General features: G+C 43.3%; 1 protein-coding gene across 2 annotated transcripts in view; it reads left to right on the top strand.

Annotated features, from left to right (window-relative positions):
* The first annotated feature begins 453 nt into the window (after positions 1-453).
* The window catches only part of TBX20 (T-box transcription factor 20), a 39,620-nt gene continuing 13,897 nt past the window's right edge, over positions 454-26,176 (top strand). For both annotated transcript variants that reach the window (XM_059485572.1, XM_059485581.1), the window contains exons 1-6: positions 454-663; positions 2,706-2,940; positions 4,236-4,400; positions 9,695-9,803; positions 15,296-15,454; positions 18,934-19,010. In XM_059485572.1, coding sequence (XP_059341555.1) covers positions 537-663; positions 2,706-2,940; positions 4,236-4,400; positions 9,695-9,803; positions 15,296-15,454; positions 18,934-19,010 — 872 coding nt within the window. In that variant the 5' untranslated portion in view covers positions 454-536. The remainder of the gene's footprint in view (positions 664-2,705; positions 2,941-4,235; positions 4,401-9,694; positions 9,804-15,295; positions 15,455-18,933; positions 19,011-26,176) is intronic.

Below are 26,176 nucleotides of genomic sequence, written 5' to 3'. Positions count from 1 at the left end.
TCCGCCGTGTCTTGCCTCGGCAAAGCGAATCGCCTAGGGACCTTCTCGGGAGCATCCCTGGCCGCGCGGCCTGCCCCTCCTTCCCGCCCCCGGGGCTCGGAGCAGCGGATGGCGCTCCCCGGACCGCAGCCGGGGCCCGGCGGGGAGCGGCGCTGGGGTGCCCCAAAGGGGAGCGGCTGCGGGGAGCTGTCCCGAGGGCCGGCCGCCCCCTCCCCACCCTGCGGGCGGGCAGAGCCCTCCCCTCCCTCCCTCCGTCCGTGCCGCCTCCTCCTCCTCCTCCTGCTGCTGCTCCTGCTGCCCGCCTCCGCCCCCTCCCCCGCGGCCGGGCCGGGCCGGGCCGGGGCCCTTGACGTGTCCCGGCGCCGATTGGCCGCCGGCCGATAGGATCTCCGCGGCCCCGCGTTAAGGCGGGGGAGCGCTCGGCGCCGGGAGCAGAGCGCTCCCGGTATCCCGGCTCCGCCGTCCCGGCCGGTCCTGCCCTGCCCCCCGCCCCGTCCGGGCAGCGCCGCACCGAGCCGCGTCCCCGCGCAGTGGCCATGGAGTACACGCCGCCCCCCAAGCCGCAGCTCTCCTCCCGGGCCAACGCCTTCTCCATCGCCGCGCTCATGTCGAGCGGCAGCTCCAAGGACAAGGAGTCCCCCGAGAGCACCATCAAGCCTCTGGGTGAGTGGGGACGGGGGTGTCCGTGGGGTCCGTCCGTCTGTCCTGTCCGCTCTGCTTCACCCTTCTCAGCGCTCCGGCAGCCGGGCGCGTCCCCCTGCGCGAAGGCTTCCCGTGCAGAGGGGAAAGCAGCACCACCTAAGCTTGAAGGTTGAGTGCCGTCATCACCCACGGTCGTTTTGAGGCTGTTTATAGCATGAAGAGTTTCCTAAATTCCTCTAGTTTCAGTTATGCCTTTTATTTATCCAGCTTCGCCATTTGCAGAATAATCCCACACCCTAAGGTAGTTAAATTTCTCTTCGCTGACATGAAATGAATTTCTTAAATGGATATTGCAAAACCACCCTGGTTCTGAAGTGAACTTAGAGAACGCTGCGTTGTCGTGCCGAGGCTTACAAGGGGTAGTAAAACTTGTGCGTAGAATTGAAAATCCCTTCACTCCACAGCTCCTCGATGTAGGCTCATATAGGCTGTTTTGCTCTACATTGACCGGGAGGAGATTTTTGTAAGCATTTGTGATTTTCGGGTAAGCGATTTCGCTCTATTCGGTTGCCTCGATTCAGAATCCTGAATGCTTTTAAAAAACACGAACATCTTCTCCTCCTCCCCCCGCTCCAAGTTTCTGCGGTTTGTCATCCTTGCGTGTATCCAGGAGTTCGCAGAAAACTACAAAATATGTGTTAAGCTTTCAGGGCGCCAATGAACAGGATTACATTCAATCTTAAAAGAATTTAGAAAAGGCAGCCCCTCAGCGTCTGCTGCACCTAATCAATTGTCTCAAAAGATTTCACATAGCTTAGGGATTCATTGAGAACTTCAGTTTTAAATCTGGGCGCTAATGTAGGCCGGGAACGTTGTAGCATTCCTGGTCGGCGTATTTACATGGTTTGTGTTAAACTTTGTGTTAGTGGGGTTGGTTTGGTTTTTTGGTTTTGTTTCGTATTTTTCCTGAAAATGCTTATTTAATTTAACTTTTCAAAAATGTTTAACCCCTTCCCTCATGTCGCTCAACCAAAAATCGAAGGGAAAGGACTGCCTGTGACTCGGTTTTTATTTACTGGAGCTTTAGGCAAAACCTTTCCCTGGAGGGGCAGGGCGCGTTCGTGCTCCTCCCGTTCTCTGGCGCCGGGCGGCCGATCCGCCGCCGCATCCCGGTGCCGCACGGCGGGGCCGGGCAGAGCCCTCGCAGCCCTGCTCCCTCCCGGCCTCGCCTCCGGCGGAAACTCCCAAGGGAGCTGCTGAAGCGCCCGAAGCCTCCCGGGGCTTGCGGGGGCGGGCGGCGGAGCCAGGCGCGGCGGGCGGCCCGCGTCGGCAGCAGCTTCTGCACCCGCGTAGGTTGCGCGGCCGCACGCAGCTCCTCCGGGGCCTGTTTCTCCAAAGGAGCGGGCCCAGGGTCAGCTAACTGGCTGGGATAAAGGCAGAGCCAGCTTTCCGGGAGGGTGACCCCGTGCCCGCTGTTTCATTAGTATTTGGGGTTCGCTTCCCCGCGAAGGAAGCGCGGAGCCTGCGCGGCCGCGTTCGGGCTCCTTCTGCTTTGCGCTCTCTGCCAGCGGCGCAATCCAGGAGCAGCGTCCCGTGCTCCCCCAGCGTGACCCTGGCCCTCGGCAGCCCCTCGGCGCCCAACGCTCCCGTTTTAATGAGAATTAGTGACCTTTCCGTGGAAGCCCTCGGCTGGCGGGGGGCAGCGCGCAGGGCTGGCTCTGCTCCGCCGTGCCCCGCGGAGCGGATCGCGGCCGGGCGGCGGCGGGGCCGGGGCCGCGCTGCTCCCGCCGCCCCCCGAGAGTCCCTCCCGGTGCGCCGCCGCGGGCTCTTCCCGGAGCTCATCTCCCAAAATCAACCCCGCCGCCCTCAAATGATGAGCGGACGTCTAAAGAATCGGCCGGGTGTGCGAGGGCAGTTAAACGATACATGCCTTTCATATATATATATATATAATATATATATTTAAGTACCTTGTCTCGGTGATCCTATTGTCCTGGCTGAATCCCCTCTCTCTCTCTTTCTCTTTTTCTGTCTGTCTCTCTCTTTTTCTTCACACTCTGCAGAACAATTCGTTGAGAAATCCTCCTGTGCCCAGCCTTTGAGTGATTTATCCAGCCTGGACCCTCACGGGGATTTTAGCAGCAGCCCTTCTTCCCTGTGCACCGAGCCCCTCATCCCCACCACCCCCATCATCCCCAGCGAGGAGATGGCCAAAATCTCCTGCAGTCTGGAGACCAAGGAGCTCTGGGACAAGTTTCATGAGCTGGGTACCGAGATGATCATCACCAAATCCGGGAGGTAAGGCTGGGCAGCCCCGGGGTTTCCCTCCGCGCATCCTTCGAAAAGCGGCTTTGGACAGGGGAAAAAGGCAAAGTTAGCGAAACCCCGCAGGTTTTTTTGTATCGGGAGAACAGCACGGCGGGGTTAAGGAGGGGAGGAGGAGGAGGGTGAAGCCCCATATTTGCCGCAGCCCCTCGGCGGGCCCCGCTGGGGCAGAGGGAGAAGCGGCCGGGCCGGAGCGAGGTGCGGTGCGCTGCGGCGGGGCCGGCTGAAATCCATGCGGGGCGTCCTGGCGGCGGGGAAGAAGAGTTGTTCCCGTAATAATCAGGTTCGTGACTGAAATCCTGCGGTGATTTTGAGGCGCTGGGTTGGTATAGACCGAGGGAAACGCGGGGTCGTGGGGAAGTGATCCTGTCGGAGCTTGGTTTGGTTTGTTCTTTTCTCTCGGTTGCAAAAATGCGCAAAAGAATTTCAGGCTTTCTTCTTACCTCAAACTATGCCGTTTCTTCAGTAAAGCTTGTGGGGTTTGGGTCAGTCAAACGCAGTCTGCAGGAGCCAAATGTTTTTCGGGGTTTTTAATCCCCAAAGTTACTTTTTATGAACGTAGTTGCCTGAAGATTTTTTTTCCCCCCCTAACTGATAAGATCTATCGGTATGTGTTTTTATTTTTAAAAAATAGATGTAAAACATGCAATATAAAGTTCAATATGTTAAACTGTCAGAAATTATTTAACTTTATTTCTGGTCTACAGGATAGCCTTACATTTTAAAATTGTGTTTTGTCAAAACAGTACAGAAAATAAATTGTTTAGTTTTGAAAATTCCGTTCAAAAATATTGAGAACAGGCTTAAGAAAACACTCACGTAAAATATGTGAGAATAACAACGGAAATAATTTTGGAATATTTCCCTTACAGTAATATGGATCCCGCAAAATATAAATAATGAAAGAAAATCCAAGTTCCTAAGTATCTATGTACCTTAGCTACAACTATTTTCTGAAATCGTTGCGTGCTTTAAACTGTCAGGCAAATAGTGTATTTCTCCTTTCCTTATTCACTTTTAACAATGTTTTTCTTTTTGCTCCCCCAATATAATTTCGATTTCAAGCTGCTTTTTGTCTCCCTATTAGAGAGACACAAGATCTAACTCCCGTCATGTGGAAGCAAAATCAATACATGCTTTAAGATTTTGCAGGGGATTTAAAGATAATTCTTACTTTTAGCAGCTTTTCAGATACTTTGTTATTTCTGTTCTCTGCCCAAATATTTATTTTCTGATTTGCTTTTTTTTTTTTTTTTTTTTTTTTTTAGGAGAATGTTTCCTACGATCAGAGTTTCCTTCTCGGCAGTGGATCCTGAGGCCAAGTATATTGTGTTAATGGATATAGTTCCTGTAGACAATAAAAGATATAGATATGCCTACCACAGGTCTTCCTGGTTAGTGGCTGGAAAAGCTGACCCTCCTCTCCCTGCAAGGTTTGTAGATTTTATTGCTGGTCTTTTATTTCTCTTTACTATTATTTTCCCCTTCACAAAATATCTTGTATTAATCTTTCCGTTCTGTTTGCAGACAGTGCTCTGAGATTTTGAGTCCGTGTTCAACAAAGCTGGTTACAAAACTCTGAATACAATTTTTGTGTTGCAAAATCTAGCTTCAAATCTCTGCTTGAGATTTGATTTATACTGAGTATTCCAAGATTCCAAGATATGCACAATTTGGTTAAGAGTTGTTTTACACATTACCGGGGTTTTATTTTTTTTTTTTAATATTTTAGTTTGTCATGATTCAGATAAGAAAACTTTAAAAAAAAGTGTCCCTTGGATTTCCCCCCCCTCAATATTTGACCTCATAATTTAAAGCCATCCAGGCGCCACCAGCCAAGCCAAAAGAGGAATAAATTGCAGCTCATTGCTGTTTATGCCTGAAATGATATTATTTCTGTAACATACCCAGCATTTGCTAACCAACGATTTTATTCTTGATCTTAATCATCTCTTAGGCAGCAGGCAAAGTACAGATCGGTTCCTCAGTTACTTTTCTTTTTGTTGAAAGATCTTTACATATCCTGAGACATCAGGAAAAAAACCCCTCTGTAAAATAAACCCTCTACAATAAATTCCCTTTTCTCTACAGAAACAAATGTTTTAGAAATTTAATTTCTAAAATCATTCCATTAATGCAATTAATGACTGATTCCTTTAAGCACTGGGCAACCGAGGCTGCAGCGCTGGGCTGTACAGTGGGAGGGCAGGTCAGGGGAGACCCACACTTCATCGTATTCAGCCCAGCACTTCTGTACCTACTTCAGTCCCCAAGGCCAGTGAGCCTGCAGCACATATCGAAGGGCTTTGCTGAGTCAGAGCTGGAGATATGGAAATAATGTGGATGGAGCCTCTCTGGCTTCAAAGAAACTTTTTGCGGAGGGCTCCCCGCAGGAGAACAGATCTGCTCCAGGTGGCTTAGCCTGGGGTTAAGAACTTGCTTATTACAGAGGCAGAAATTATAAGTGAAACACAAGAAATGGAAACCATTTTTTTTTTTTGGTGTGTGAGTATAGGCACCAAATTCTGCGCGATTTCCTTATATAAATAGTTGAACTGAAATCTTGGTGACTGGTGATCTCTGGAAGGCTGTTCAGGGGAGTAAACAAACAAAAAGTGCAAGCAGAGAAGCTGTGATTAAAGACAGCAACCTAGGAGTTATGTCTGCTTTGTTTTCATGGCCAAAAACTCCTTCTTGCAGTGTGGTTAACGTCTGAGGGCTTCATTTGACGTATTGTAATAGGCACTGATCAAAACCCAAAGAAAAAACACAGATCCTGCTCCAAAGGAGTCAGCATCAAAAGAAGAAATAACAGAAGAACAGAAATAATTTTAAGGCAGTGTTTCCCCCTTCTTATTTTTCTGTTCACGCCCCTTTTGGGATACCTTTAAATAGATTTCTAATTCACACTCTCTCTGGCATAGACTTGTTCAACAAGGAAATATTGGAACGTAAGACAAGAGACTGGAATAATTAGCGATTGCCTTACTGAGTATTGGATAAAACCTTCTTGAAGTTTAACAGTTATTTTTATTGTACTGCGGTAACTTTTGGGAGTCCTCAGCAGATTTCCCTATGTGGAAATTTGTGCTGTTCCATTTTCAGGATGCTTTGCCCCAATGTGTGAATGTACACCTTTCCTGCTTCATTTTCAGGATGCTTAGGTAAACAGACTATTGATCAGAGCACAGGCAGAAGCTGCTTTTTTTCTTTGTGTAGACAGCACTTACATATACATTTATGCACTTTGTCCTCCTTATACTTCTCTTTGGTGAGAAAAAGGATGTCAAGAGGTTCAGCGTGCTAGTGTTTGCATTACCAGTGCTTCTTCTAGAGTGTTAATGTATCTTTTCAGGTGGGAGGCCTCAGTCTTGCTTGAAAAGATTAAAAGTAGTTCTCCTCCCATCTTGAAACGAGTTTGGTCCTGCTTCGGTAACAAAACCCTTAACGAAGTTGTGATTTCTTGTCCTCCAAACTCAGGGTTTTAGCTCTCCCTGCTTGAGGAGTGTCAGTGAGAGGTGTGTGTGTGTTTTAGTGTCTGGGAGCTGGTATCAAGGTACTTACTCCCCACACAACATCACTGCCTGCATCTGCCCAGGCACAGTGACATCAGGGGAATAATTCAGGAGTTGCATTGTGCCTGGGTGTAAGGCTTTGCAGGATTGAACCAGTTTGATGGTTTTACTCTTTCCATTATACAAATAACTTTCAACACTGTGAAAGTTTTGTAGGGTTTTTTTTGGTTTTTGGTTTTTTTCAAATTAATAAGTATTCTGTGATTCTGTTTGAAAGATTAGCCCTTCAGGGAACTTTCTATTAAAACCAGTTTTATCCTTGTCTTCCTGCTGTCAATGTTGAAGACAAGTTTATGTTGCAATGAACAAGTTTATGTTGCAATGAGCACTTAAACAAAAATACTTTTCAGAAAGTCTTTTGTAAATCTTCTAAAGTGGTATCTGGGGATAGAGTTCCTATGTGATATTTTGTGTTTGTCATTCACATTGTTAAAACTGTGTGAAACATCAGTTCAATAATTTTCCATATGTACCTTTATTTGATCATCTTCCTTTTTTGCCTCATGTCTTTCACTCAAAAGTTTATCACTATATATATTTTTTAACTGTATTTGTCTACAATAATTTGTTTAATGAACTTAGTGTTTACAGACTTACAGAAAAGTCTAGGCAGGAAACCTTTAAAAGGTATTATATTTTGAGAATTATTTGAGACGTTACGGTAAATAAAAGTAGCATGCACAGGGACCAGACCATCTGTTAAAGTAAATAGAGGGAATGCAGTGTTGCATTCCAAAATACACAAGAAAGAAGCAGTACCCAAACCTTGTATATATTATGAATCATTATATACTGCAGAGCAAATTCACACCCAAATATGGCTCCTAAATCCTTTGTGAATAGAAGCGAGGAGCCCCTCACATCTGGCTGGCCTTAGGCAGCAGATCCCGGACAAACTTCTGGGAGAGCCTCGTGTGCCACCCTGGAATGTGCACATTTATCTCACTGACCTGTTTGCTCGTGAACCGTGGTCTGGCCAACAACTTCTGCTTCCAAAATTGCTAAATTGCTGTGTCAGGGGTTCAGCCCTCTTCCCTGAGGTGTGCAAGCTCTGGCTGTGGGAGAAGTGTGGGAAATAGGTGTAACTCACCAGGTGGAACCCTGTGTTGCAGTGGGATTGTTGGGGTGTAGCAAACGGGCAAAGAAAAGGAAGGTCTATTATTGTATTGTATACCAGTAATTGATATTCTGGTGCCCATCCTTTGGTGACTCTCCTGTTAACACTCTGTTTACAGGCCCTTGGTAATTTTAAAGCAGTGCCAAGCATTAGCCATGATGGTGTAAAACAATTGTGCTCAGCTTTTCAGCACAGGGAGGTCTTTACTCATTCCCTGCACATATTTGAAATACTTTGGCTTCTTGGTCCCAATTAGCCAAACCTTGCTGAGCCTGACACTCTGTGATGGCAGTAAACACTATTAGCTAGTATCCAGACACTCAAAATTAGGAGGCAGGCTCAATTAAAAAAAAAAACAACACAAAAAAACCCAAAAAAACCCCCACCCAAAAACAAAACCCAAAACCAAAACCATCACAACTCTGGCTGAAAATTTGCAGGGCATGTTCGACATTCTTTTTGTTTTGCCTTCCCTAATTCATGGCTCTAAATATTGAAATTTTCACACAGTTTTTTAAAGGAAGGCAAAGTTAGTTTTCATCAGAGCTAAGATTCTTTTGACATAACATGATTCCAGGTCTTGGGATTTCAGATATATCATCATTTTTTATGAGCTTTGCAGTGCAATCAGCAGAGTCGATAGCAGTGAGGACGCCTGCATGCTAGGAATATTTTATTGTGACAGGAACCCTGGCTCAGCATCCCTCCCATGGACATAGCTAGAGCAGCCAAGCTGTGCTTTGGATCAATGTAAGGAAAACATCCTGCACAGCTGAGACGAGCTGTGCTGGTAAAACTTTAGTTTCACTGTGTCTTGGGGATTCTGCTGGCAAAAACAGAACACAGGATCAAATCTCCTTCCTCTTGGAGCAACAGGGCTGCTCTCCCCAGCACTTTGTTATGGGCATCCCTTGATTAGGGATCAGTGCGCTCTATTGGAGAGTTACGCCCCACCGTTTAGTGGTTTTTCCATTCTAAAATCGTAGCTCAACAACAAGAACAAATGTTTATCTTCCTAACCTGGCAGCTCAGTCCTGCCCCACCCACCTAATGGAAGAAAGTCATTTGTGAGGCCAAAGACATCACCCAAAATGAGAGTCAGGCCCTGAGTGAGTGATAACCAATGCAGGCAATAGCAAACCAGGGCTGGTTTGCACTAGCTGAAGGTCTAGTCCAGCTCTTAATTTGCCATCACAAAAGAATGGCTGAGTTAATAATTTTCAGCAATACATTATTCCTATAAAATCATTGCTCTTAAACAGCATGGCACTTGTAATTAGTGTAGTCATAATGTATATATCATAATGTATATATCATTGTATCTGCATGTCTTCTTGCTTCCTTTTCTTCTGCTTAATTTCCCAAGTGTAGGATTGTTAATAGCAGAGCTGCAACTAATTTTTCATGTCAGACCACTGTGCTGGACTGCAGCCTTCAGCCTCCTATAAACAGACGTCACCACAGCAAATGTGTGATCGAGTGCAGGTTAAAATCATTATCACGGCTTAATGTTACATATAAAGAAAAATGCATTTTTATCTGCATTCCCCCATTATCTCTGTAATGACACCATGTTTTTTCTCTTGGAATTGTAGTCATTGTTATTTTAAGTGCTTGTTAGTACAGCTGTGGGGAAAGACATGATCAATTTTTCATTTGGGAAAAGACACAACAGGGAATGTTAATGTCTCCATTTTAGATAGCGGGATAAAATAATAGTTATGGTTAAGGAGTAGTCTAGCACTCAGACACAGGATTCTCGGTTATGTCCCAGTGAATTAAATAAGTCATCTGCTTTACTGTCCTTCATGAATAGCTTTATTTCAGGAATTCATTAATTTGGGGGAGATGGTGTCACATTTTAGCAGCAGATTTGTATTACCCTAAGTTCTCAGGATGTCTATGCCTGGGGAACCACTGCAAATCCCAAAAGCAAAATGACGTGTGCATTTTGACTTCATACAGAGGTAGTGCCCACACACAAGCCCAGAGGTGAGATTTTATTTTGAGCAGGCATTTTCTCTGTGTTTTTTAGGTTGTATGTGCACCCTGACTCCCCGTTCACAGGAGAGCAACTGCTGAAGCAGATGGTGTCCTTCGAAAAAGTCAAACTCACCAACAATGAGCTGGATCAGCATGGTCATGTGAGTAGCTCTATGGGTGGGAAAGGGAAAAGAAATCACCAAAGAATTGCTTGCTTGTGCCACAGGGCTAAATGGGAGAGAGACTGCCATGGAACGAGGCTGCCATGGCCCCCATGTTGCAACTCTTTTAGCCAGCCCTTCATACCACAGGGGTAGAATATGTTGGGTGAAGCTTGAATGTGTTTGGTTTAACATGTTTAAGGGTCCTTTTGGGTTACTTTGTTGTTGAGGAACAGGCAACTTTCAAAGTCAGGATTTTCTGTAATTTCATAAGGTGGATCTTGGTTCGGTGGTTCAAATCATGCTCCTACTTCCATCAGAAAAAAAACATCCATCAGGGACAAGTTCAGGGTGGAGTTGAGCATCAGAGCAAGGGATAGAAGGGAGGCAGAAGAGCCTTTTGTTGTGCTTCTGCTTTCATTTTGCTGTGATTTGGCAATATGCTCTGCCACGTGCCATGGCCAGCCAACCTACGTGCTTTTATATGTGTGCTTGGAAGCTCCCTGCAGGCCACTTCAGTCCACCTCTCAGGGTTGGGTCTGTCAATAAGAGCTCTTTTACTTCCAGACTCATCACAGTATGGGCTCAGAATCAGAAAAAAATACTGACCTGACACCAAAGCTGGGTCTATAGAATTACAAAACATAAGCGTGCCTCAATTGCCCTTGAAATAACTGTGGGCTGCCTGCCAGTCAAGGTGCCACAGGGTGGGCTTGGGCCTCTGAAGGAGACAGGTCCCAGCTCTGATTGGTGCCAGTTTGTTTTCCTAAGCCCTGGAAGGCTGGAAGATGGTGAATAGGATTCAGAGCTGCTTGCCACAGGTTCTTGCCATGCTCCATCAGTGGGGACAACTTCTGTAGTTATCTGAGTGCCTAGTGGTAGGTGGTAGGAATAGGTCTTGTCTGTCCTGTTCTCTCCGTGAAAGTGCCTGTAAAGTGCAGGAACAACTAGATAGTGCTCCCAAATTGCAAAGAAAGAACTAAAATTGTTGCCTCTGGGCTTGGTGATTCTCTCAAGGACGGCAGAAGGAGGAAGGGGACTGATTTGGAAGAATTGTTGACTGAGAACAGAGCAGTTCAGTTTAGAAGAACGAGCATAAATGCAGTGTTAGTAAATGAGGTGTTGGGAAGAGAGAAATTATGTTGAATTCGAAAACATGTTCAGCGATAACTAATTCATTCAGCTGAATAGTTGCTGAATACAATGTATCAGAAATCCCTTCCCTAGTGTGGTATTTATTGCCTGGACTGTGAAAGACAGTGGCCATTTGTCTCAGCTGCGTTCTGTGCAAATGTTTCTCATCCAAAAGAGGATTTTCACTCATTTCAAGAACTGAGAATTGAATCACAGCCATGACCGTTTAAAATACATCCTGGAAATAACAGCATCAAAAACAGCTGAAACCCCCAACAAATAAACAAAAGACGGCCCAGATAGATGCCTCTGTGTTGTTCTTTTGTAGAGATCCATCTGTGGGTATATTGTTCTTGAACCAGTCCCCACCGTTGTTCCCTTCAGGACTAGTGGAGAATGGTTTTGCTTTTTTCCTCTCTTTTATTTCATAATCTGTAGAAGGGCAAAGCTGAAGATTTGTGAGGTCTATCACCGAGTGATGATAGAGCAGTATACGTGAGCACTTAAAAAGAAGCATTTTTCATCATAACAGGGGCCATGTGTGCCTCTAATAAAGGGCTCGCAGCAGTATATTGCAAGCTAGTTAGGAGAGCTGCACTTCCCAGAAGCCCAGAGGAGTAGGAAGAAGAAGTGGGTCTGAGGAGCTGTCGGGAACAGAGACATGTGGCAGAGCAAGAAGATGTAATCGTCTCAAATACAGGCAGCAGGAGAAAATGATCCCCAGTGTTTGAGACACAGCCTTCCCATTCATTTCCGGAGAAGCAGAGCTTGATCCCATTCTTTACACAAAGGCTCTGGACAGCCAACGACAATGGAAAGTTTTGTGTGCTCAGCTAAGGATAAGCCCTGAAGGCTTGATCCTGTGTTGATTTGAGTGTCAGGTGTTACCCCTTCACAGAGCACTGTCTTTTTAATATTTTGTGGGGCTTTATGTTCCAAATTGGGATGTCAGGTTTTATGTGCTGCCTTACGGAAGGTATACAAATGCCACCATTGGATGATCAGTAGAATTAAGGAAGAAATCAGTTCTCTTGAGCCTTTAAGGAGGGTTCACTCTACTATGGCTCAAGGCATTTCCAAACTCTTATGCATGAAGAGGAGAGGAGAATTGAAACCTCCTGAAATCTCTCACTTCTGTTTGCAAGAGCCAGTCTTCACTTTTTAATTATGTTTGATAAGGCTTGTTGGCTCCTGAGGAAGTTTGGATGACCCAAAAGACGCTTTTAAATACTAGTTACAGGTAGGGAAAATGGATCCAGCGTAATTCCAGTTTGTTCTAGTTGTTTGCTTTCTTCACCATCCAGAAGACAGTTTTGGGTGTTAAGGTAATTGTGGTTTATTTGTAGGGTGGTTCGCTTCCTGAAAAGGAAGAAGCAGAGAAGAGAGGCATTTGTTTGTTCTAGCATATGTTTGTTTTGTCTTATTCCCAGACTTTAGGGTTGGCAAGCATTTCTGATTGTCTACCTTCAGCAGCACGTGTAACCCCAGAGTTATGCACATATTCTCCTCAAGCCTCAGGCAGAAGTCTTATCTCTGTGCGCATGGCATACAGCTCACTGCATGGAAACACTTTCAGATTATCCTTACCAGAGGAAGGAAATGGCTCCTATCTCTAGATTTTTACAGCCAAGCAAGAAATTGCCATTTTTCTGACAGTGAAATATATATGAGTGTGACATTTCCCCCCCCATTTTTTTAGTGATACTTTTCACAGAGTGCTTTCTTTAGGACTTTTCATTGCCCTTTATTGGAGTGCTATCATTTCTGGTTTATGGTGAGGTGAGCCATGAGTGTATACATTATTGTAATAATGTACTTGGCATTATTTTTGGCATTTACTCAAACACATGAATCTATGCAAAAGCAAACTCAAAGCTGTGAACATGTTTAATAAATAACAGTGAAAACTGAAAAGGGGTCATGAAATAGCCACAAGGATTTATGCCTAAGTTTTTTTAGTCCACAAGGCACAAGTTAGGAACCTTGGTGCTTTCAGAAAGAAAACTTTACATGGTAATGCTATTGTTTGAAGCAGCACTCACAGCACAGTTCCTGAATTCAAAAACCACCTTGGAATTTTGCAGCTGGCATCCAGATTGCCTCTGGTGGCTGGTCTGTAGCCAGTGGGAGCCAGATGCCTACAAACCTGCCTGACCTTACAGCAGTCAGGATCCTGTAAGGAGGTATCCTGGTCATCTCCCCTGACTCAGGCTGTCAGCACAAAGGTGGATGGGGTGGCTGAGGGCCTGTGGCTGCCAGCAAGTGTGTGCAGGGGGGCAGCCATGAATACATGGGCACCTGAGGTACCTCTTGGGACATGCCAGCAGGATTGTCACTGAGCTGGCATAAGGCAGCTTCTGATAGCTACACCATGCAGGAGGGGACTGCTTGGACTTTGAGGCCACTCTTGGAGCCTGCTCTGTGAGGGACACCCTTTGGATCTCGCTCTTTTGGGCTCTTTTTATATGGTCCTAACACAGATATTAAGGAGTGTCTTTGTGTGTCACCAGCAGCTTGTGTGGGGATGGAGGTGGGGAACTACACATACAGATCCTCACATGAAGGAAATGGTGACATTTTCCTTGGTCATGGGTGTTTTGTGACCTCCTGGCTGCATTCAGTACTTGTTTTGTACATGAATGACCAGACTTGCTTCTGGTGGGAACGAGAAATGTATAGTACCACGGCAAGGGAAGTTATCCATGTGCACTCTGTTTTATGGAAAACTTTCATAAGGGATTACATGGTCTTGTTTGAGAAATGTAGTTCATTCATCACAATTTGCATTCAGAGAGGAGTGAAAGGAAAGGGCATGTGTGGGAGCTGCTCTCAAGTTTTTCCCTCTTCTGCCTGACTGCTGCTCAGATGTAATGCCTTGGTGTGGATATCATGGCCATGAAAGGCAATGGAAAGCACCAAGGTCTGTGGGCCAAGCCCTCAGTAATCTCATCACCATCCACACACGCTGCTTTAAAATGTCTTTTCCATCTGCTTAGAGCACCCCAACTATCTAGGATGGCAAGACAAAATTTTACAAAGAGAGGGAAAAGTGCTAAGGAGGCAAGGTCCGCAGCCACTGTGTGTGTTCCTATACAAAATGGTGAAGTGCTTTGAAAAAGGACCTGAGCTGGTTAAAGCAAACATGCAACACTTTTAGGATGATGGTTCACTGTCATTGCAATGTCTTTCTTGTTGCTCTGTGCCTCCCCCCAAGTCCCAGGGTCTTGGCAATATTTGGCCCCAAAGGAGCAGCAAAGAAAAACACTAATGGACATTGTAGCTGTGATAGAACTGTCTCTAAGCTCTCCACTCCAATGCAATGTGCAACCTTTCTCATTGACTTAGCATGAAATACTGCTATGTTTCAGCTGAAGTTAACGCTTCCTGAGGAATGCACATTAGCTATTCCAGATGTAGGGAGCTGACTGTAATGTCGTTATGGCCCCTGCAAAATAGAACCACCCACACCATTGCCAATTTTGTCTTGTGACTGTGATTATATCCAAAAGAAGGGCTGGTGTGAGCTGAGCTCTGTATTTAATTCTTATATTGTAATACTGTGGTTAGAGACCGCCAAATAGGCCTCCAGCCAGTGGTAACTAAAGCAAGGGGGACTCTTGGTTTGACTCCAGTGAACGTTGAAATTGGTTGGTTGGTACCTTGGGTTTAGAATTGTTTTGGGAGCTCGTAAACAATTATTAATGAGGATAGAATAGCAAAACCCAGTCATTTGGGGGTTCCGTACTGGTTTCCCTCCTCGCTCTCATTTTGGGTAGTCTGCGGCGACGAGCACTCCTGAAGGAGTTTGTTTTAAAGGTTTGCCACAGTGAAAGGCTACATGGAGTTTTACTTTTGGTCAGATGGTTTGTGCTGCTGCTGGTAGGCTTTTGGATGGGTCTAATTTTTTCCATAATTTTTTTTCTGAGGGATTTGTGGCTGTTTTCATTCTGCACATGTGCATTTTTGCAAGTGGCGGCTCTTGGCCATTAGCTTTCAGGAGTTACATAGTCACACCTGCCAACCAGGGCACACTCTGGCAGTGACTAATTCTGTATGTAAAACACCTTACCTGTAGGAACAGGTATTTATGCCTCAAGAAATGCATGCTCGCCAGTGGCGTAGGAGTGAGAGGATATTAGCTTCTGGGATGCCTGCTTTTCCACCTTCATTTCCTGGAATTGCCCAAAGGAGCTGGAGAATTTGCTCTGAAAATCAGCCCCTGGCTGGGTAGATTTCAGGTGCTTCCCCTGTAGTGTTAATTAGATCTTTCTCTCCCCTCCTCCCCCTGTGGTTTTATAGCCTTTAAGGGCCCTGTCAACCTTCCTCTCAGGACAGTGCTCTGTCATTCTTCCTTGCAGATCATTCTGAACTCCATGCACAAGTACCAGCCAAGGGTGCACATCATTAAGAAGAAGGATCACACAGCTTCTTTGCTAAATCTGAAATCAGAAGAGTTCAGAACATTCATCTTTCCAGAGACAGTTTTTACTGCTGTTACTGCCTACCAGAATCAATTGGTGAGTAGAGTTGCTAATTTCCACAGATGTAACTAGATCCCACCCTGCTAAAAACTCCCTTCTGCCCAATCTAAACTAGGAAAATTTTTGCTATAACCTACCTTTCCATGCCAATTTTATTCATATTCATGAGTAATTCCTGAAGATTCAGTAGTAGTACAGACTTCAAAGAGCAGTAAGAATTATTCATGAGAGTAAAAATGGCAAGTAGGAAGTTTTCTTTTGTCTTCCCCTCTGACTATAAAAAGCTTCTTGCATACTAACATTTAGTCATTTTCTAATTATAGCTCATTAAAGAACTGTTCTTATTTACAGTGATCTTTCATGTCACGAACTATGAGCTGAGAGAGATTCTGGTTTGCACATGATGATTTCATGCGCTTAAAAAGTTGACTAATTAAGCTGTAAAGCTCAAACGTAGGGAAAATCACTCAGAGATATGCTTTTCAGAGGCTGCCCAGATTACATCCAGATGTTTGAATTTCAATTTGCATGCCAGTGAATAATATATACAAAATGGAGGAGATCATAACAATGGATTGCTAATGAGTAATTTTAGGAAGTCTATAAACAATCAGAGAACAGAGGCTCTGTTTGATGATGGATTGGACTTTAATATTTAAGTCAGTGGAAATATGTTGTTGCCTTCAGTGTGATTCAGAGTATGCTTTAAGGACTTACTGACTATGGTACTTCAAAAAAGCCACACCTATTTTGCTGTTTAGTTCCCTCAAGTTAAGAAAAATATAGGCACTGCCCAATATGTGGGCAGGCAGCATCAGAGATTTAACGTACCTGCTGGATTATTTAAAGAAGAAGGCATTTCCTAATATGAAGCAAAAGCAATTTTGAAATGCTATGAATAAAATGAAACTAATGCATAGGGTGCCAAGGAAGCTCTGAAGATAATATTAGTAATATTAAGTCAGTCCTCATGACAGACCCCACATCCTGCTTTAAGGCTTTAATAATGTATTGATTTAGACTTAGATTTGTACCTGAATGCTGTAGAAAACATACTCAGCACTTGGCAATCTCAAGAAAATAATGTTTGGACAGGCAGTTAGATTTTTCCATGTAACTTTCTTTAGAAACCAGCAAAATAGTAACAGGCACAAAACCAGCTAAACCCAGAATTTATTTCTGTAGGATGGATTTTTGTCTACCGACGATATTTACACTAGAGATGTTTCTAAACTAAAAGCACATACATTGAGTCCTGGAAAATTTCTCAATGGAACATCTCCGGAGCCCCTAGAGGTTGATGTTGTCATTTTATTTATGACTAATGAAAATGGAGCCTTTTTTCATTTTTGCCATTTCTTTCAGAACTGTTTTAAGGAGGGATTGATTACATTTCTGGAGGTTATTAGATAAAAGCTAAATACATTACACTTTCAACAAACTATCTCATAATTTAAGATTTAAAGGGCATGCATTTATTTAAACAGTCAAACCACTGCCACAGAGTTGAATTGTAGGTCAGATTTCATTTTAAAATGCTTTCTAGCAGATGTTCTCTGATTGTTTGTGAGGCAGTCTCTCAGGAAAAATATGGCCATAAATGATTGTGAGTCTCATCTGGCTTTGGTGGATACAAAAAGTTTCTTCTGTGATGTCATACTAAAACTTTAATATCAGGAAGATGGAAGTTTGATTGGTGAAAATATGCTCAAGAGATGAATAGACATCCTTATTGTTCTGTAGTGCAGTTGGCTTGGTGTGTCAGTGATCTCAGTCAATGGAACTAGTTAGAGCTTGTCTTTTTTCAAGGTGGTTTTCAAAATGCTGCCATAAAAGTCTTCACTGGATGTGAGACACCAACTTGCCACTCTGCAACATCTCCGTGAGCTGAGGGCTTATGGATGTCTTGGAAGTAGAATGAGCCTATAACTAATTTTCTGAGCTGTTACAAGGTCCTTGTGACAAGGCTTCAAGATTGTTTCCACCAGCTGTATATAAGTGATGAGACAACCTCAAACCCTCCACTAGCACTCAGGTCCCCGGTGTTCGACCGCTGACAGACCCTTAATTAAAAATTTAGAATTTCCCTTTGTCAGCATGTTCCTTCCTCTTTGTGTTTTCCTCAGAAGACCTCTTTCTCAGAATTAAAAGTTGTTTCCAGTTGCCCTCTTTATTTTTTAACATTTTATAAAAATATATATTTTTCCTCCTTATTATTTTCTTTTTATTTTGTGGGAGAAGCCACCCCATTTTGAAATATATTTGTTTGATGAGAGTGTTTCATTGTTTGAGGAATGGAAAAGATTGGAAAAGATCCCATTTCTTCTTTTCTGAGTCTTGAGGCCCAGTTATTAAAAATGAGGTTGTAGCCTCTTTGATACAGGTTTTTTTGGATGTTTTTTTTTGAAGGAAGTCAGGCTGACAAAGCCCCTTAATGTGAAATTTTGAGAGCTGTTTGATTTTCTTAAGCTAGAGCTGGTGGCATTCACTGCCCTGCAGGATGGGTCCTGTGTTTTCTCTCATCAAGCTCTAACTCCCACTTACAATTTTACTTTTAGCTCTTGGAAGAAGTATGGCTGGAAAATCCAAATATTACAATGATGTCTGATGTTTTATTCACTAAATCTAAATTGGTTGGCTAGATTGAAAATTTCACAAGAACAATGGTGCATTTTTTTCCTGGTCCTCGAAAAAACATATTGAAAGCCACCACCATATGCCTGAAAAGTTTCACCACAAAGGGGAGCTCAGCTGTTTTGGGGCAGGAGGGATTCCTGGTCAATGGGTTGCTCATTCAAAATGGAAAGGCTGACTGAATGAGTGGGCAGGTTTATAGCTACCTTTGAAGAAGGGAGGAAAGTTTTTATTCATGATCTGTGGTATTTCAAGATAAAATAGTGATAGTTTCAGTGGAGTTACTCCTTCAATCCAAGCTCTGTCACTTTTAATCTGAGCTCTCCCCACATTTTTCCTTCCCTTCCTCACCTTCTTTTCATACAAAACCAGTTAAACTGGCCCTATGTGGTGGCTGGTAGGCCTGCCTAAGAAGATTTCCCTGGAAAATAAATATTTTTTAATACCACCAGTAAAAAAAACAAGGTGGTGGTAAAGTGAAACTGTGGCATCAGGTCACTGGGGCTTGTGTTGGTTATGTTCAGCTCCACCAAGCAGGCTCAGCTCTTAGCAGGGTGATTTGTGCTGCCTGTGAAAAGACAACCTGATTGATGCTGGTGAAGTATTTGGAAGCTGTAATGCTGTCTGTGGGTGGGTTCCTCCGGCTCCAGGCAGCAGGAAGGCTGAGCCTGCCGTGCCCTTTGGTCTTCCCACTGCCACACGTGTAGTGAGCCTGGTTTGCCTCCTCCTCAGCTCTGCAATGTCTCAAGAGCAGCGCGCGCGCACGGGGCACGCGGATGAAATGGGCAGTGAAGTCACAGGGGATGGATTGGCCAACACTTTGTACACTGCAGTACCCTGACACTGTATTCGTGTAACGTTGCTCTTTTTTGTGTTCCCAGATAACCAAGTTGAAAATTGACAGCAACCCTTTTGCTAAAGGATTCCGTGACTCTTCCAGACTCACTGATATCGAGAGGTAATGGGGACTTTCTGTTTACTTTCCATGCAGATAAGATAAAGAGAGAGTTTGTAGGAAAAGCATCCTTTCAACTCTTGAGAACCTGTGCATTTTAATGTTATCTTGCTGCATATAGTAAGACTCCTCCACATCCCTTAAAAATACTTATAAACTTTATGAAGAGCTGTTTTGAGTTTTGACATCTGTTCCAGTTGGGGCCAATATATTCGTCTTCCTCAGGGGGCTTCTTGAAGGGGGAAGAGGGTCAGTTTTACAACTTCAGAATGAAAAGCTTTTTTCTTATCATGCCATTTAATCCTATTGAGAGCTGTGAATTGGGTCAATGGGAAACAAGGGCAGTGGTCCTGTGAAAAACACTTTACAGCTCCCCACTGCTCAACATAGTGGAAAAGAGAGAGGGGAGCTCCCAAAATTGACTTCAGCAGTCCCAGACACCAAATTGGCAATTACTACCATCAGGATGACTCCCATAACTCCCACTCTGACAACAAAGATGCCATTTTTGTTTCACCAAAGTTGTATTACAAGCTGCAGCAAGGGAAAGCTTTATCTGGAAACTGTTCTCTGTGTGTACAGCTCATTACAAGCAACTGCTGCCATAGGGACAGAAGCATTAACCCACAGCTGAGTTAGGAAATAAACTTCAATCTCTTGGTAGCTTTCCAGCACGTCACATTTTTATGGTGTCATGTCAAATAACTTGGCAAATGAAGCAAATTAAGTTGCTTGTGTCCTTTAAGCTGGAAGAGAACTCGATGGAGATGTATATAGCACATCCAATTTTTCCTATAAGCACACAATCATGAAAGAAAGTTTGAAGAGTCCAAAACCCTCCAGGCTCCTATATGGAGATATCCAGATGTATCTGTGAATAATTTTTCACAGGTGCATGCAGGGGACAAACTGCTCAGTGAAGTCATAGCCACAGAGCTAGAGAAAGTCTTTACAGCAGTTCAAAAGTACATCTATCTAAGCAGGCACATGGATGGGAAATAGTGGTATCCTTTACACCTTACTGGATCATAAGTGATCTGTTGAGTAAATGGGTAAAAGAACAGTAATTTGTGGGGAAAAAAAGCTTGTAGGCTGAACTGCACATTTGCAAATTTGTTGAAAATTGTTTCTTAAGTAAAAGCCTTCATTGAAAATGAAAACAAACAAAAAAAGGAGGCAAATTTAATAACATAGCATGGCCTGCTGTATTGAGAGAATACTCAGGTAAACAAGATCCAAAACTCAGGTTAGTATGCAATAAATAGTAAAGGAAGGACCTGTCAGAAGAGGTTTCCTTGTTTTACAGACAAGAGACATCTAACGACACAGCTTTGCAAGGGCGGAAAGAGTCTGAACAGATAAGCTGGGAGAAAAACTTAGTTACCTCTGTGCAGATGAACTGACTATCGTGGTGCTGGATATGAAGGGAATTTTTCCAGAGGACATCTTATTATAACAGCACATGGCATGGAGTCAGAAATGCTGAGCATAAGCTGCAGTGCCCTTTTGTTTATTGATAAGTGTAAGAATAGAGCCTGAGACAGGCAGCCAAGCCCAGGCACAAATGTTGCCACGAAAGATAAGGCAGACAAATGTGAAGCCTACAATAAATACAAGAAATGGAATGCGAAAAGTATTAAACTTACATTACAACTCTGGATTTGAGAGGCCAGGTTTTGGTCAGGTCTGATTTTGATTTAAATTAGAAAACCTAGCCCTGATTACTATTACAATATTATTTAAAAATTTAGAACCTGCTGCAAAACACATCAAGTAATGAGATAATACAAGTGTAACAGGCAAGTGGGCTGGTAAGAGAGTATTTGAGAATTGCCTAAGTCATAAAAATGGTGCAGAAATATCAAGGGTTTTTTGGTTCTGCCACTAAAATACTCAGGCACGTGAAGACATCATTCTCTAAGTACCCACTGGTTCTATATTAGCACCAGAAAAATCACTTAAAGAAATCCAAAACAAAGTAAATAGCAAAATAAATGACAATAGGGAGAATGGCAACAGGAAGAATTTCTTATTTGATGTCCATTGCAACATTAATTGGAAATAGGTGAATCTTGAATAGCACAGCATGACTCTTCCTCAGTCTAATTGGAAATGATAAGATCACTGCTGGAGAAAAATACTTATTTTCCAGAGAAAAGACTGTGAAGGCCAAAATACACTTGCACAGCTCTTGAAAATTGACTAGTTCTCTAGAAGCTGTGAAAATACTTTCCCTGCACTGCTCCCTCAGCAGGCATGCACTCAGCACGTGTGTGTGTGTAATCTACAGTGTGGTGTGGGGATCCTAATGGCCTCCCGTAAAGCATCCCATGATGTTGGGGCCAAGACAGCACTCATTTATCCTGAGTTCTAGCTTTTCCAAATGACCTAAGTAGTGTGAAAGCACACAGTGCTTTGTATTTCATTTCCAAGTATTTAAGCCTGCTTTTTCCTAAACAGCCTTTGGGGAGGGAAACAAATCAGATCAATTGATCTTTAGAGACCTAAAGAAATTAAATTAGTCTGGAGTCAGTTACTGCACTAAACCATCCAGTAATTGGATTGCTTCTTGTAACTGATTGAAAACAGCCTCTATCTGTAACAATATAGGGAGCTTTTCTTTATAGTAGATCTGAGAGAAAAACACATCTTTTTATGACATGATGACAGAAATTGCACTTTTTTAACCTAATTGAATATGATTTTATAAATATGTGACTTTAACGATTTCAGGCTTCCCATTCTAGATTTATGATCCTTATGTAAGAAATTCAAGCTGCAAATGCCTCTAGGATTAAATCTGTTGGCATTGTATGTGTTGGAGCTGAAATAATATATATAAAAGTAGTGAAATTTGCACAGCAGTAGAGGAGATAGGCAAGAGCAATGTTTTTGAAATGCCCTGTGTTTTCTTTTGTTCCTATCATAGAATGGTTTCCTTGTACTCAGAGCTATATGCAAGTCTTTTAACTATCAAAAGAAATCTTTGGTGAGTTTGGTATATACTGAACTTTTTGTAGGATGCAAGGTTCCCATGACTATCAACTCTTTCCCTATATTACTTGTGATCTATTTATAGCAATGTGGCAGACTTTATCTGGGGCTACTGGGATTTAGATAAGTTTCTGACTCACCTTTTGATCTTTTTACGCGGTATTTACATCTCCTCTACTATAAAACGGCTTCCACTGTGGTTGTGAAAAAAATTGAACACTTAGCAGCAATTACCAGAATGTGGAGCTTAGCATACTGTGGGATGTGGGACTATGGGATGCCAAATCGAGTAATGAGGCATTTCTGCTGAAGAAAAAACTGTCACAGGCATAAAGGATGCAGAGGCAGAACCCAATAGATTAATTTTTTTTTCATTTGAGTCTGAATTAGCTTTTGAGTTGTTGTGAAGAATAATTTTAGCCCATTAAAAATAAATAGATAAATAAAACCATCATACCATTTAAAAAATCCAGTGAAAAAGGTGATAATTTTAAGAGCAGGAGCCAAGTATGTGATTGACAAGTTCAGGGTGTGAATTTTTAATATTTAAGGAGAGAGTTAAATGAGTATACCCATCTGCACAAGTCCAATAATGCTTCTGGGATACTTCAAGAGAAAATATAGAAAAGTATAGTTGCACACCCAAGTAATTTTAGGCAGAGAAGGAGAAGGGAAGGATGGGGGGATGGGGAAGTTAGAGAGCAGCATCCCAATTGGATTTGCATGGTAATAAAATTCCAGATTTTCCCCTGAGGAGCTTCATCTCTGAGATGTGGAAATACATCACACTGGCTTCCAAGGCAGTAAGCAAAGTTCATGCTAATGCCTGGATAGGGGCACTTCCCTGCTGCAGGATCAGTCAAAGCCACGTGCTCAGTGCTGGGCTGAGCGCATCTGTCCTCTCTCCCAGCCCTTCCCTGCTCACCCCACTGAGCTGCCCTCTTCCCCATTCCTGTTGCTGGTCTGGAAGATCTTCCCAGACTCTTTGAAGCCTCCTACCAACAGCCAGAAACACACAGAGGCTGTATGGCCTACCCCCACACCCATGGTTAAGTAGGGCTTTGTCACAGTTCTCCAATAAGTCAAACTGCCAGCTGATCCTTTATTCTCAGCCAGCTGTCAGTCTGTGAATGTCAGCAACCAGCCATGAGATATCATCTCTGATGTTTAGGTTCAGACAAGAAAAGAAGTCCTGAATTTAGGGAGAAATGCCAAGGACTCTGGCATAAACACCTGGTATCTAGTGCCAGTATTCCAGATGTCGCTGAGGTTACTCCAGCCTTCAGCTGCTGCTCAGATGCAGGGGTGGATTGTCTCTATTTTCTGCATCATCCCTTCCAGAACACTGCAGGTGGCTTGGATGCCTTAGCAAATCTTGAAAACACTACCTGCCTATGTTTAAACACCTGAATTATTCCTTTCAAATCTAGTTCATCTGACTCTGCTTGTTGTTAGCCAGGCAACAGCAGAAAGCCCCCCTGTGCCACTTAAATCCTCTTTAGTTGCCAAGTTTTTAAGCACTCACACTCTGGCTCATTTTCCACTTAGGTTTTCTGTTATCTATCTTCTTACTTGTGCAAAATGGTATAAAAATATTATTCTAGTTATTTCCCCTCACCTCTTGCAGATGTAGTGTGGGCATGACAGGTGGGGATGATGTCAAATCAGATCTATGGTTTCCACCCCAGAGAAATTTTTCCAGGGACTTCCCCCTACAATTTCATAGGACTTCTCTGTACTCACCTCTCATAATTTTCTGGTTACAGTCAGAAAGAAATGGTTGCTCCACTGGGTGAAGTGGAGCTCCACGGGGCTGGCTATGTAAGATAGTTTTGTCATTTTTATTTGCTATTGACAGAAGTGGTGTGAGTGTATTGATAACTTCATGCCCCTTCTTCATAAATGTCATTACTTTTCCCATGCCATGGCATCAGCTAGGCTTTGTCACACCCATGCAAAATTACAGCTCATCTACAAGTGCTGGATTTTTACTGAGAGGGTGACAGTAAACATCATTGTGGAGGTACACTTGTTCTCCTACAGTCATCAAACCCTAGATTTTTCCTAATTTAAGACTCATTTCCCTTCTTTCTTGTATGAATTCTTGCAGTAATGCATTCATCCAACACTTGCCCAGCAGTTTTGACTCTGTGTGAAAGTATTTTGCAGCTCTGGATGAGTTTTTGGGCCAGGTCACATGAGCTACTGTAGCCTGTAGGCTTTGTTTTGTCCCGGGTTGGCTCAGTTCTGACCAAAGCACTGGAACAGAACTACTTTGTTCTGCTCAAGCATTTGGTCCATACCATGGACCATCCACACCTGAACTATGTTCCTGTGGTCAGCCTCCATCTACCAGTAGGAGCAAGTATATGTAGAAACTTATATGTCTGTATGTTCATGTATATGTAAAGTTGCAAATAAAAGCCAGAGGGACATAAAGGCTGAGTGATATCTGAACAGTGGTTCTGACAGCATAAATTGTTCACTTGTAGCTGCTGTTACAGAAATCTATTTGCTCTTCCTGCTATGTTGTTTTGGTTTTTTGGGAGGTAAGTGGTTTTTGTTGGTTTTTTGGGGGGAGTTCTATTCATTGGTTGGGTTATTTTGTTAGTTTCTTTTTTTTTTTTTTAGAGACTTGTTTTTAGCACTTGTGTCTTGGACAAATTAGTCATCTTTTCCCTTAAAAAAAGTCCTATTACAGTGTGACTTCCGACAAGTTTATTTTTGTGCCTTCTCAGCCCATTTATTCCATCTGTCTTCACCTCACCTCACTTCTGACATCTTCTGTTATCTGGGCTTTCTTCCAAACATACTAACTGGCAGCTACAAAAAAAAGGAAACCTTTGAAATGCAGAACTAAAGAAGTCATTCAGGCTGCAAACTGATAATTCATACACTTTATATCCTGTTCTGTTCTGTATTTTTCTTTTTGTTGGAATGGTCAAGCAAAACATGATTGTCAGTGTTACTACTTTATTATTTTCCTTATTTTTAAATTTTTTTTTAAATTTACATTGCCTTTCTTTTCAAAGAACAAGAAAAAAAAAGTAGAAAAAAGCAAACCCCATGACACCAGGAACAGGGAGCAGATTCTGGGAATATCCTTACCCTTCTGCATACCTAGCCCTTGGATAGCAAGGGGTAAAAAAAAAGAAGTTAATAATAAGAGGCTTCTCAGCTCTGCTCTGGATTTTTTACCTCTTGTAGCCATTCCTGAAACAGCAGGGTGTGCAGAAGACATAAATTCAGAGTGCCTGACTCAGCCACTTGCTCTTTCTCACCACAGTTTGACTTTAGCATGTTGTCTTCAAAGAAGCTTGATCCTGGCTCCCACTGGAAGGGATGGCTGCCCCTTATGTCAAACTTCACCCTTTTTGTAGCCATGGTATAGATCTGAGATAGATACTGCATGTCCTGGTTCCAGCAAGCTACTTCTGAATCAGCTTTCTTGACACCTAATATATTGTCTTAAATATTTTTGTCCCAAAGGGAGAAGGTAGGCTTCCCACCTCCATCTCCTTTCTGCCAAATTCAGAATCAGGGTCGTGGTGATCACCAGGCTGCTGTGCATGCACAGCTGAAGTAGAGTAACAGCAAAAGGAGCAGAAAAAAATTACATCAGAGATGCCTGCTCCCACCTCCAACAAAGCCCTGTTCTTTCATCTTGATTAAAGATCCTGCTCAGGGTAATCTGAGACTTTATCATCTCCTGAGAGAATTTCTATAATCTGGGTTGACAGCAAAAGAAAGTGAGCACCCTCACACAGAGCCTCAGCTCCTTACCAAGCCAACTCTGTTCTCTGCCCTCTCCTAGCTCAAATCCATGGCAAATCTTGGGTTTGGTCTGTAAAGTGTTAGTGAATCATTTGTGAGTAGCATCCAGATTTTCCCATCTTTTGGTCCTTTGAGGCTACTCTGTACATAGAGGGCACTGTTAGCTGAACAAGGCCAAAGACTCAGCTTGGAACTTTATGACATAAAGCTTCCCTAACCAGAAGTTTCGTTTCAGAATCAGTTGCCAGCAGAGGCAAGAGTGAAAAGTTTATTCAAGAGGTTAGAACCTGCAGATTAGCAAAATGTTCCCTGTGCACCCTAAACCCTTTCCAACTGACGAATTCTTTCAGACTTCCATGTGCTTTGATTTCAGGTTCAAATTTTGCTGTTTTATTTCTTGG

Source organism: Ammospiza nelsoni, chromosome 1, assembly GCF_027579445.1.
Source record: "Ammospiza nelsoni isolate bAmmNel1 chromosome 1, bAmmNel1.pri, whole genome shotgun sequence".
In the NCBI taxonomy this organism is placed as follows: domain Eukaryota; kingdom Metazoa; phylum Chordata; class Aves; order Passeriformes; family Passerellidae; genus Ammospiza; species Ammospiza nelsoni.
This window is presented reverse-complemented; position numbering and strand designations above follow the sequence as displayed.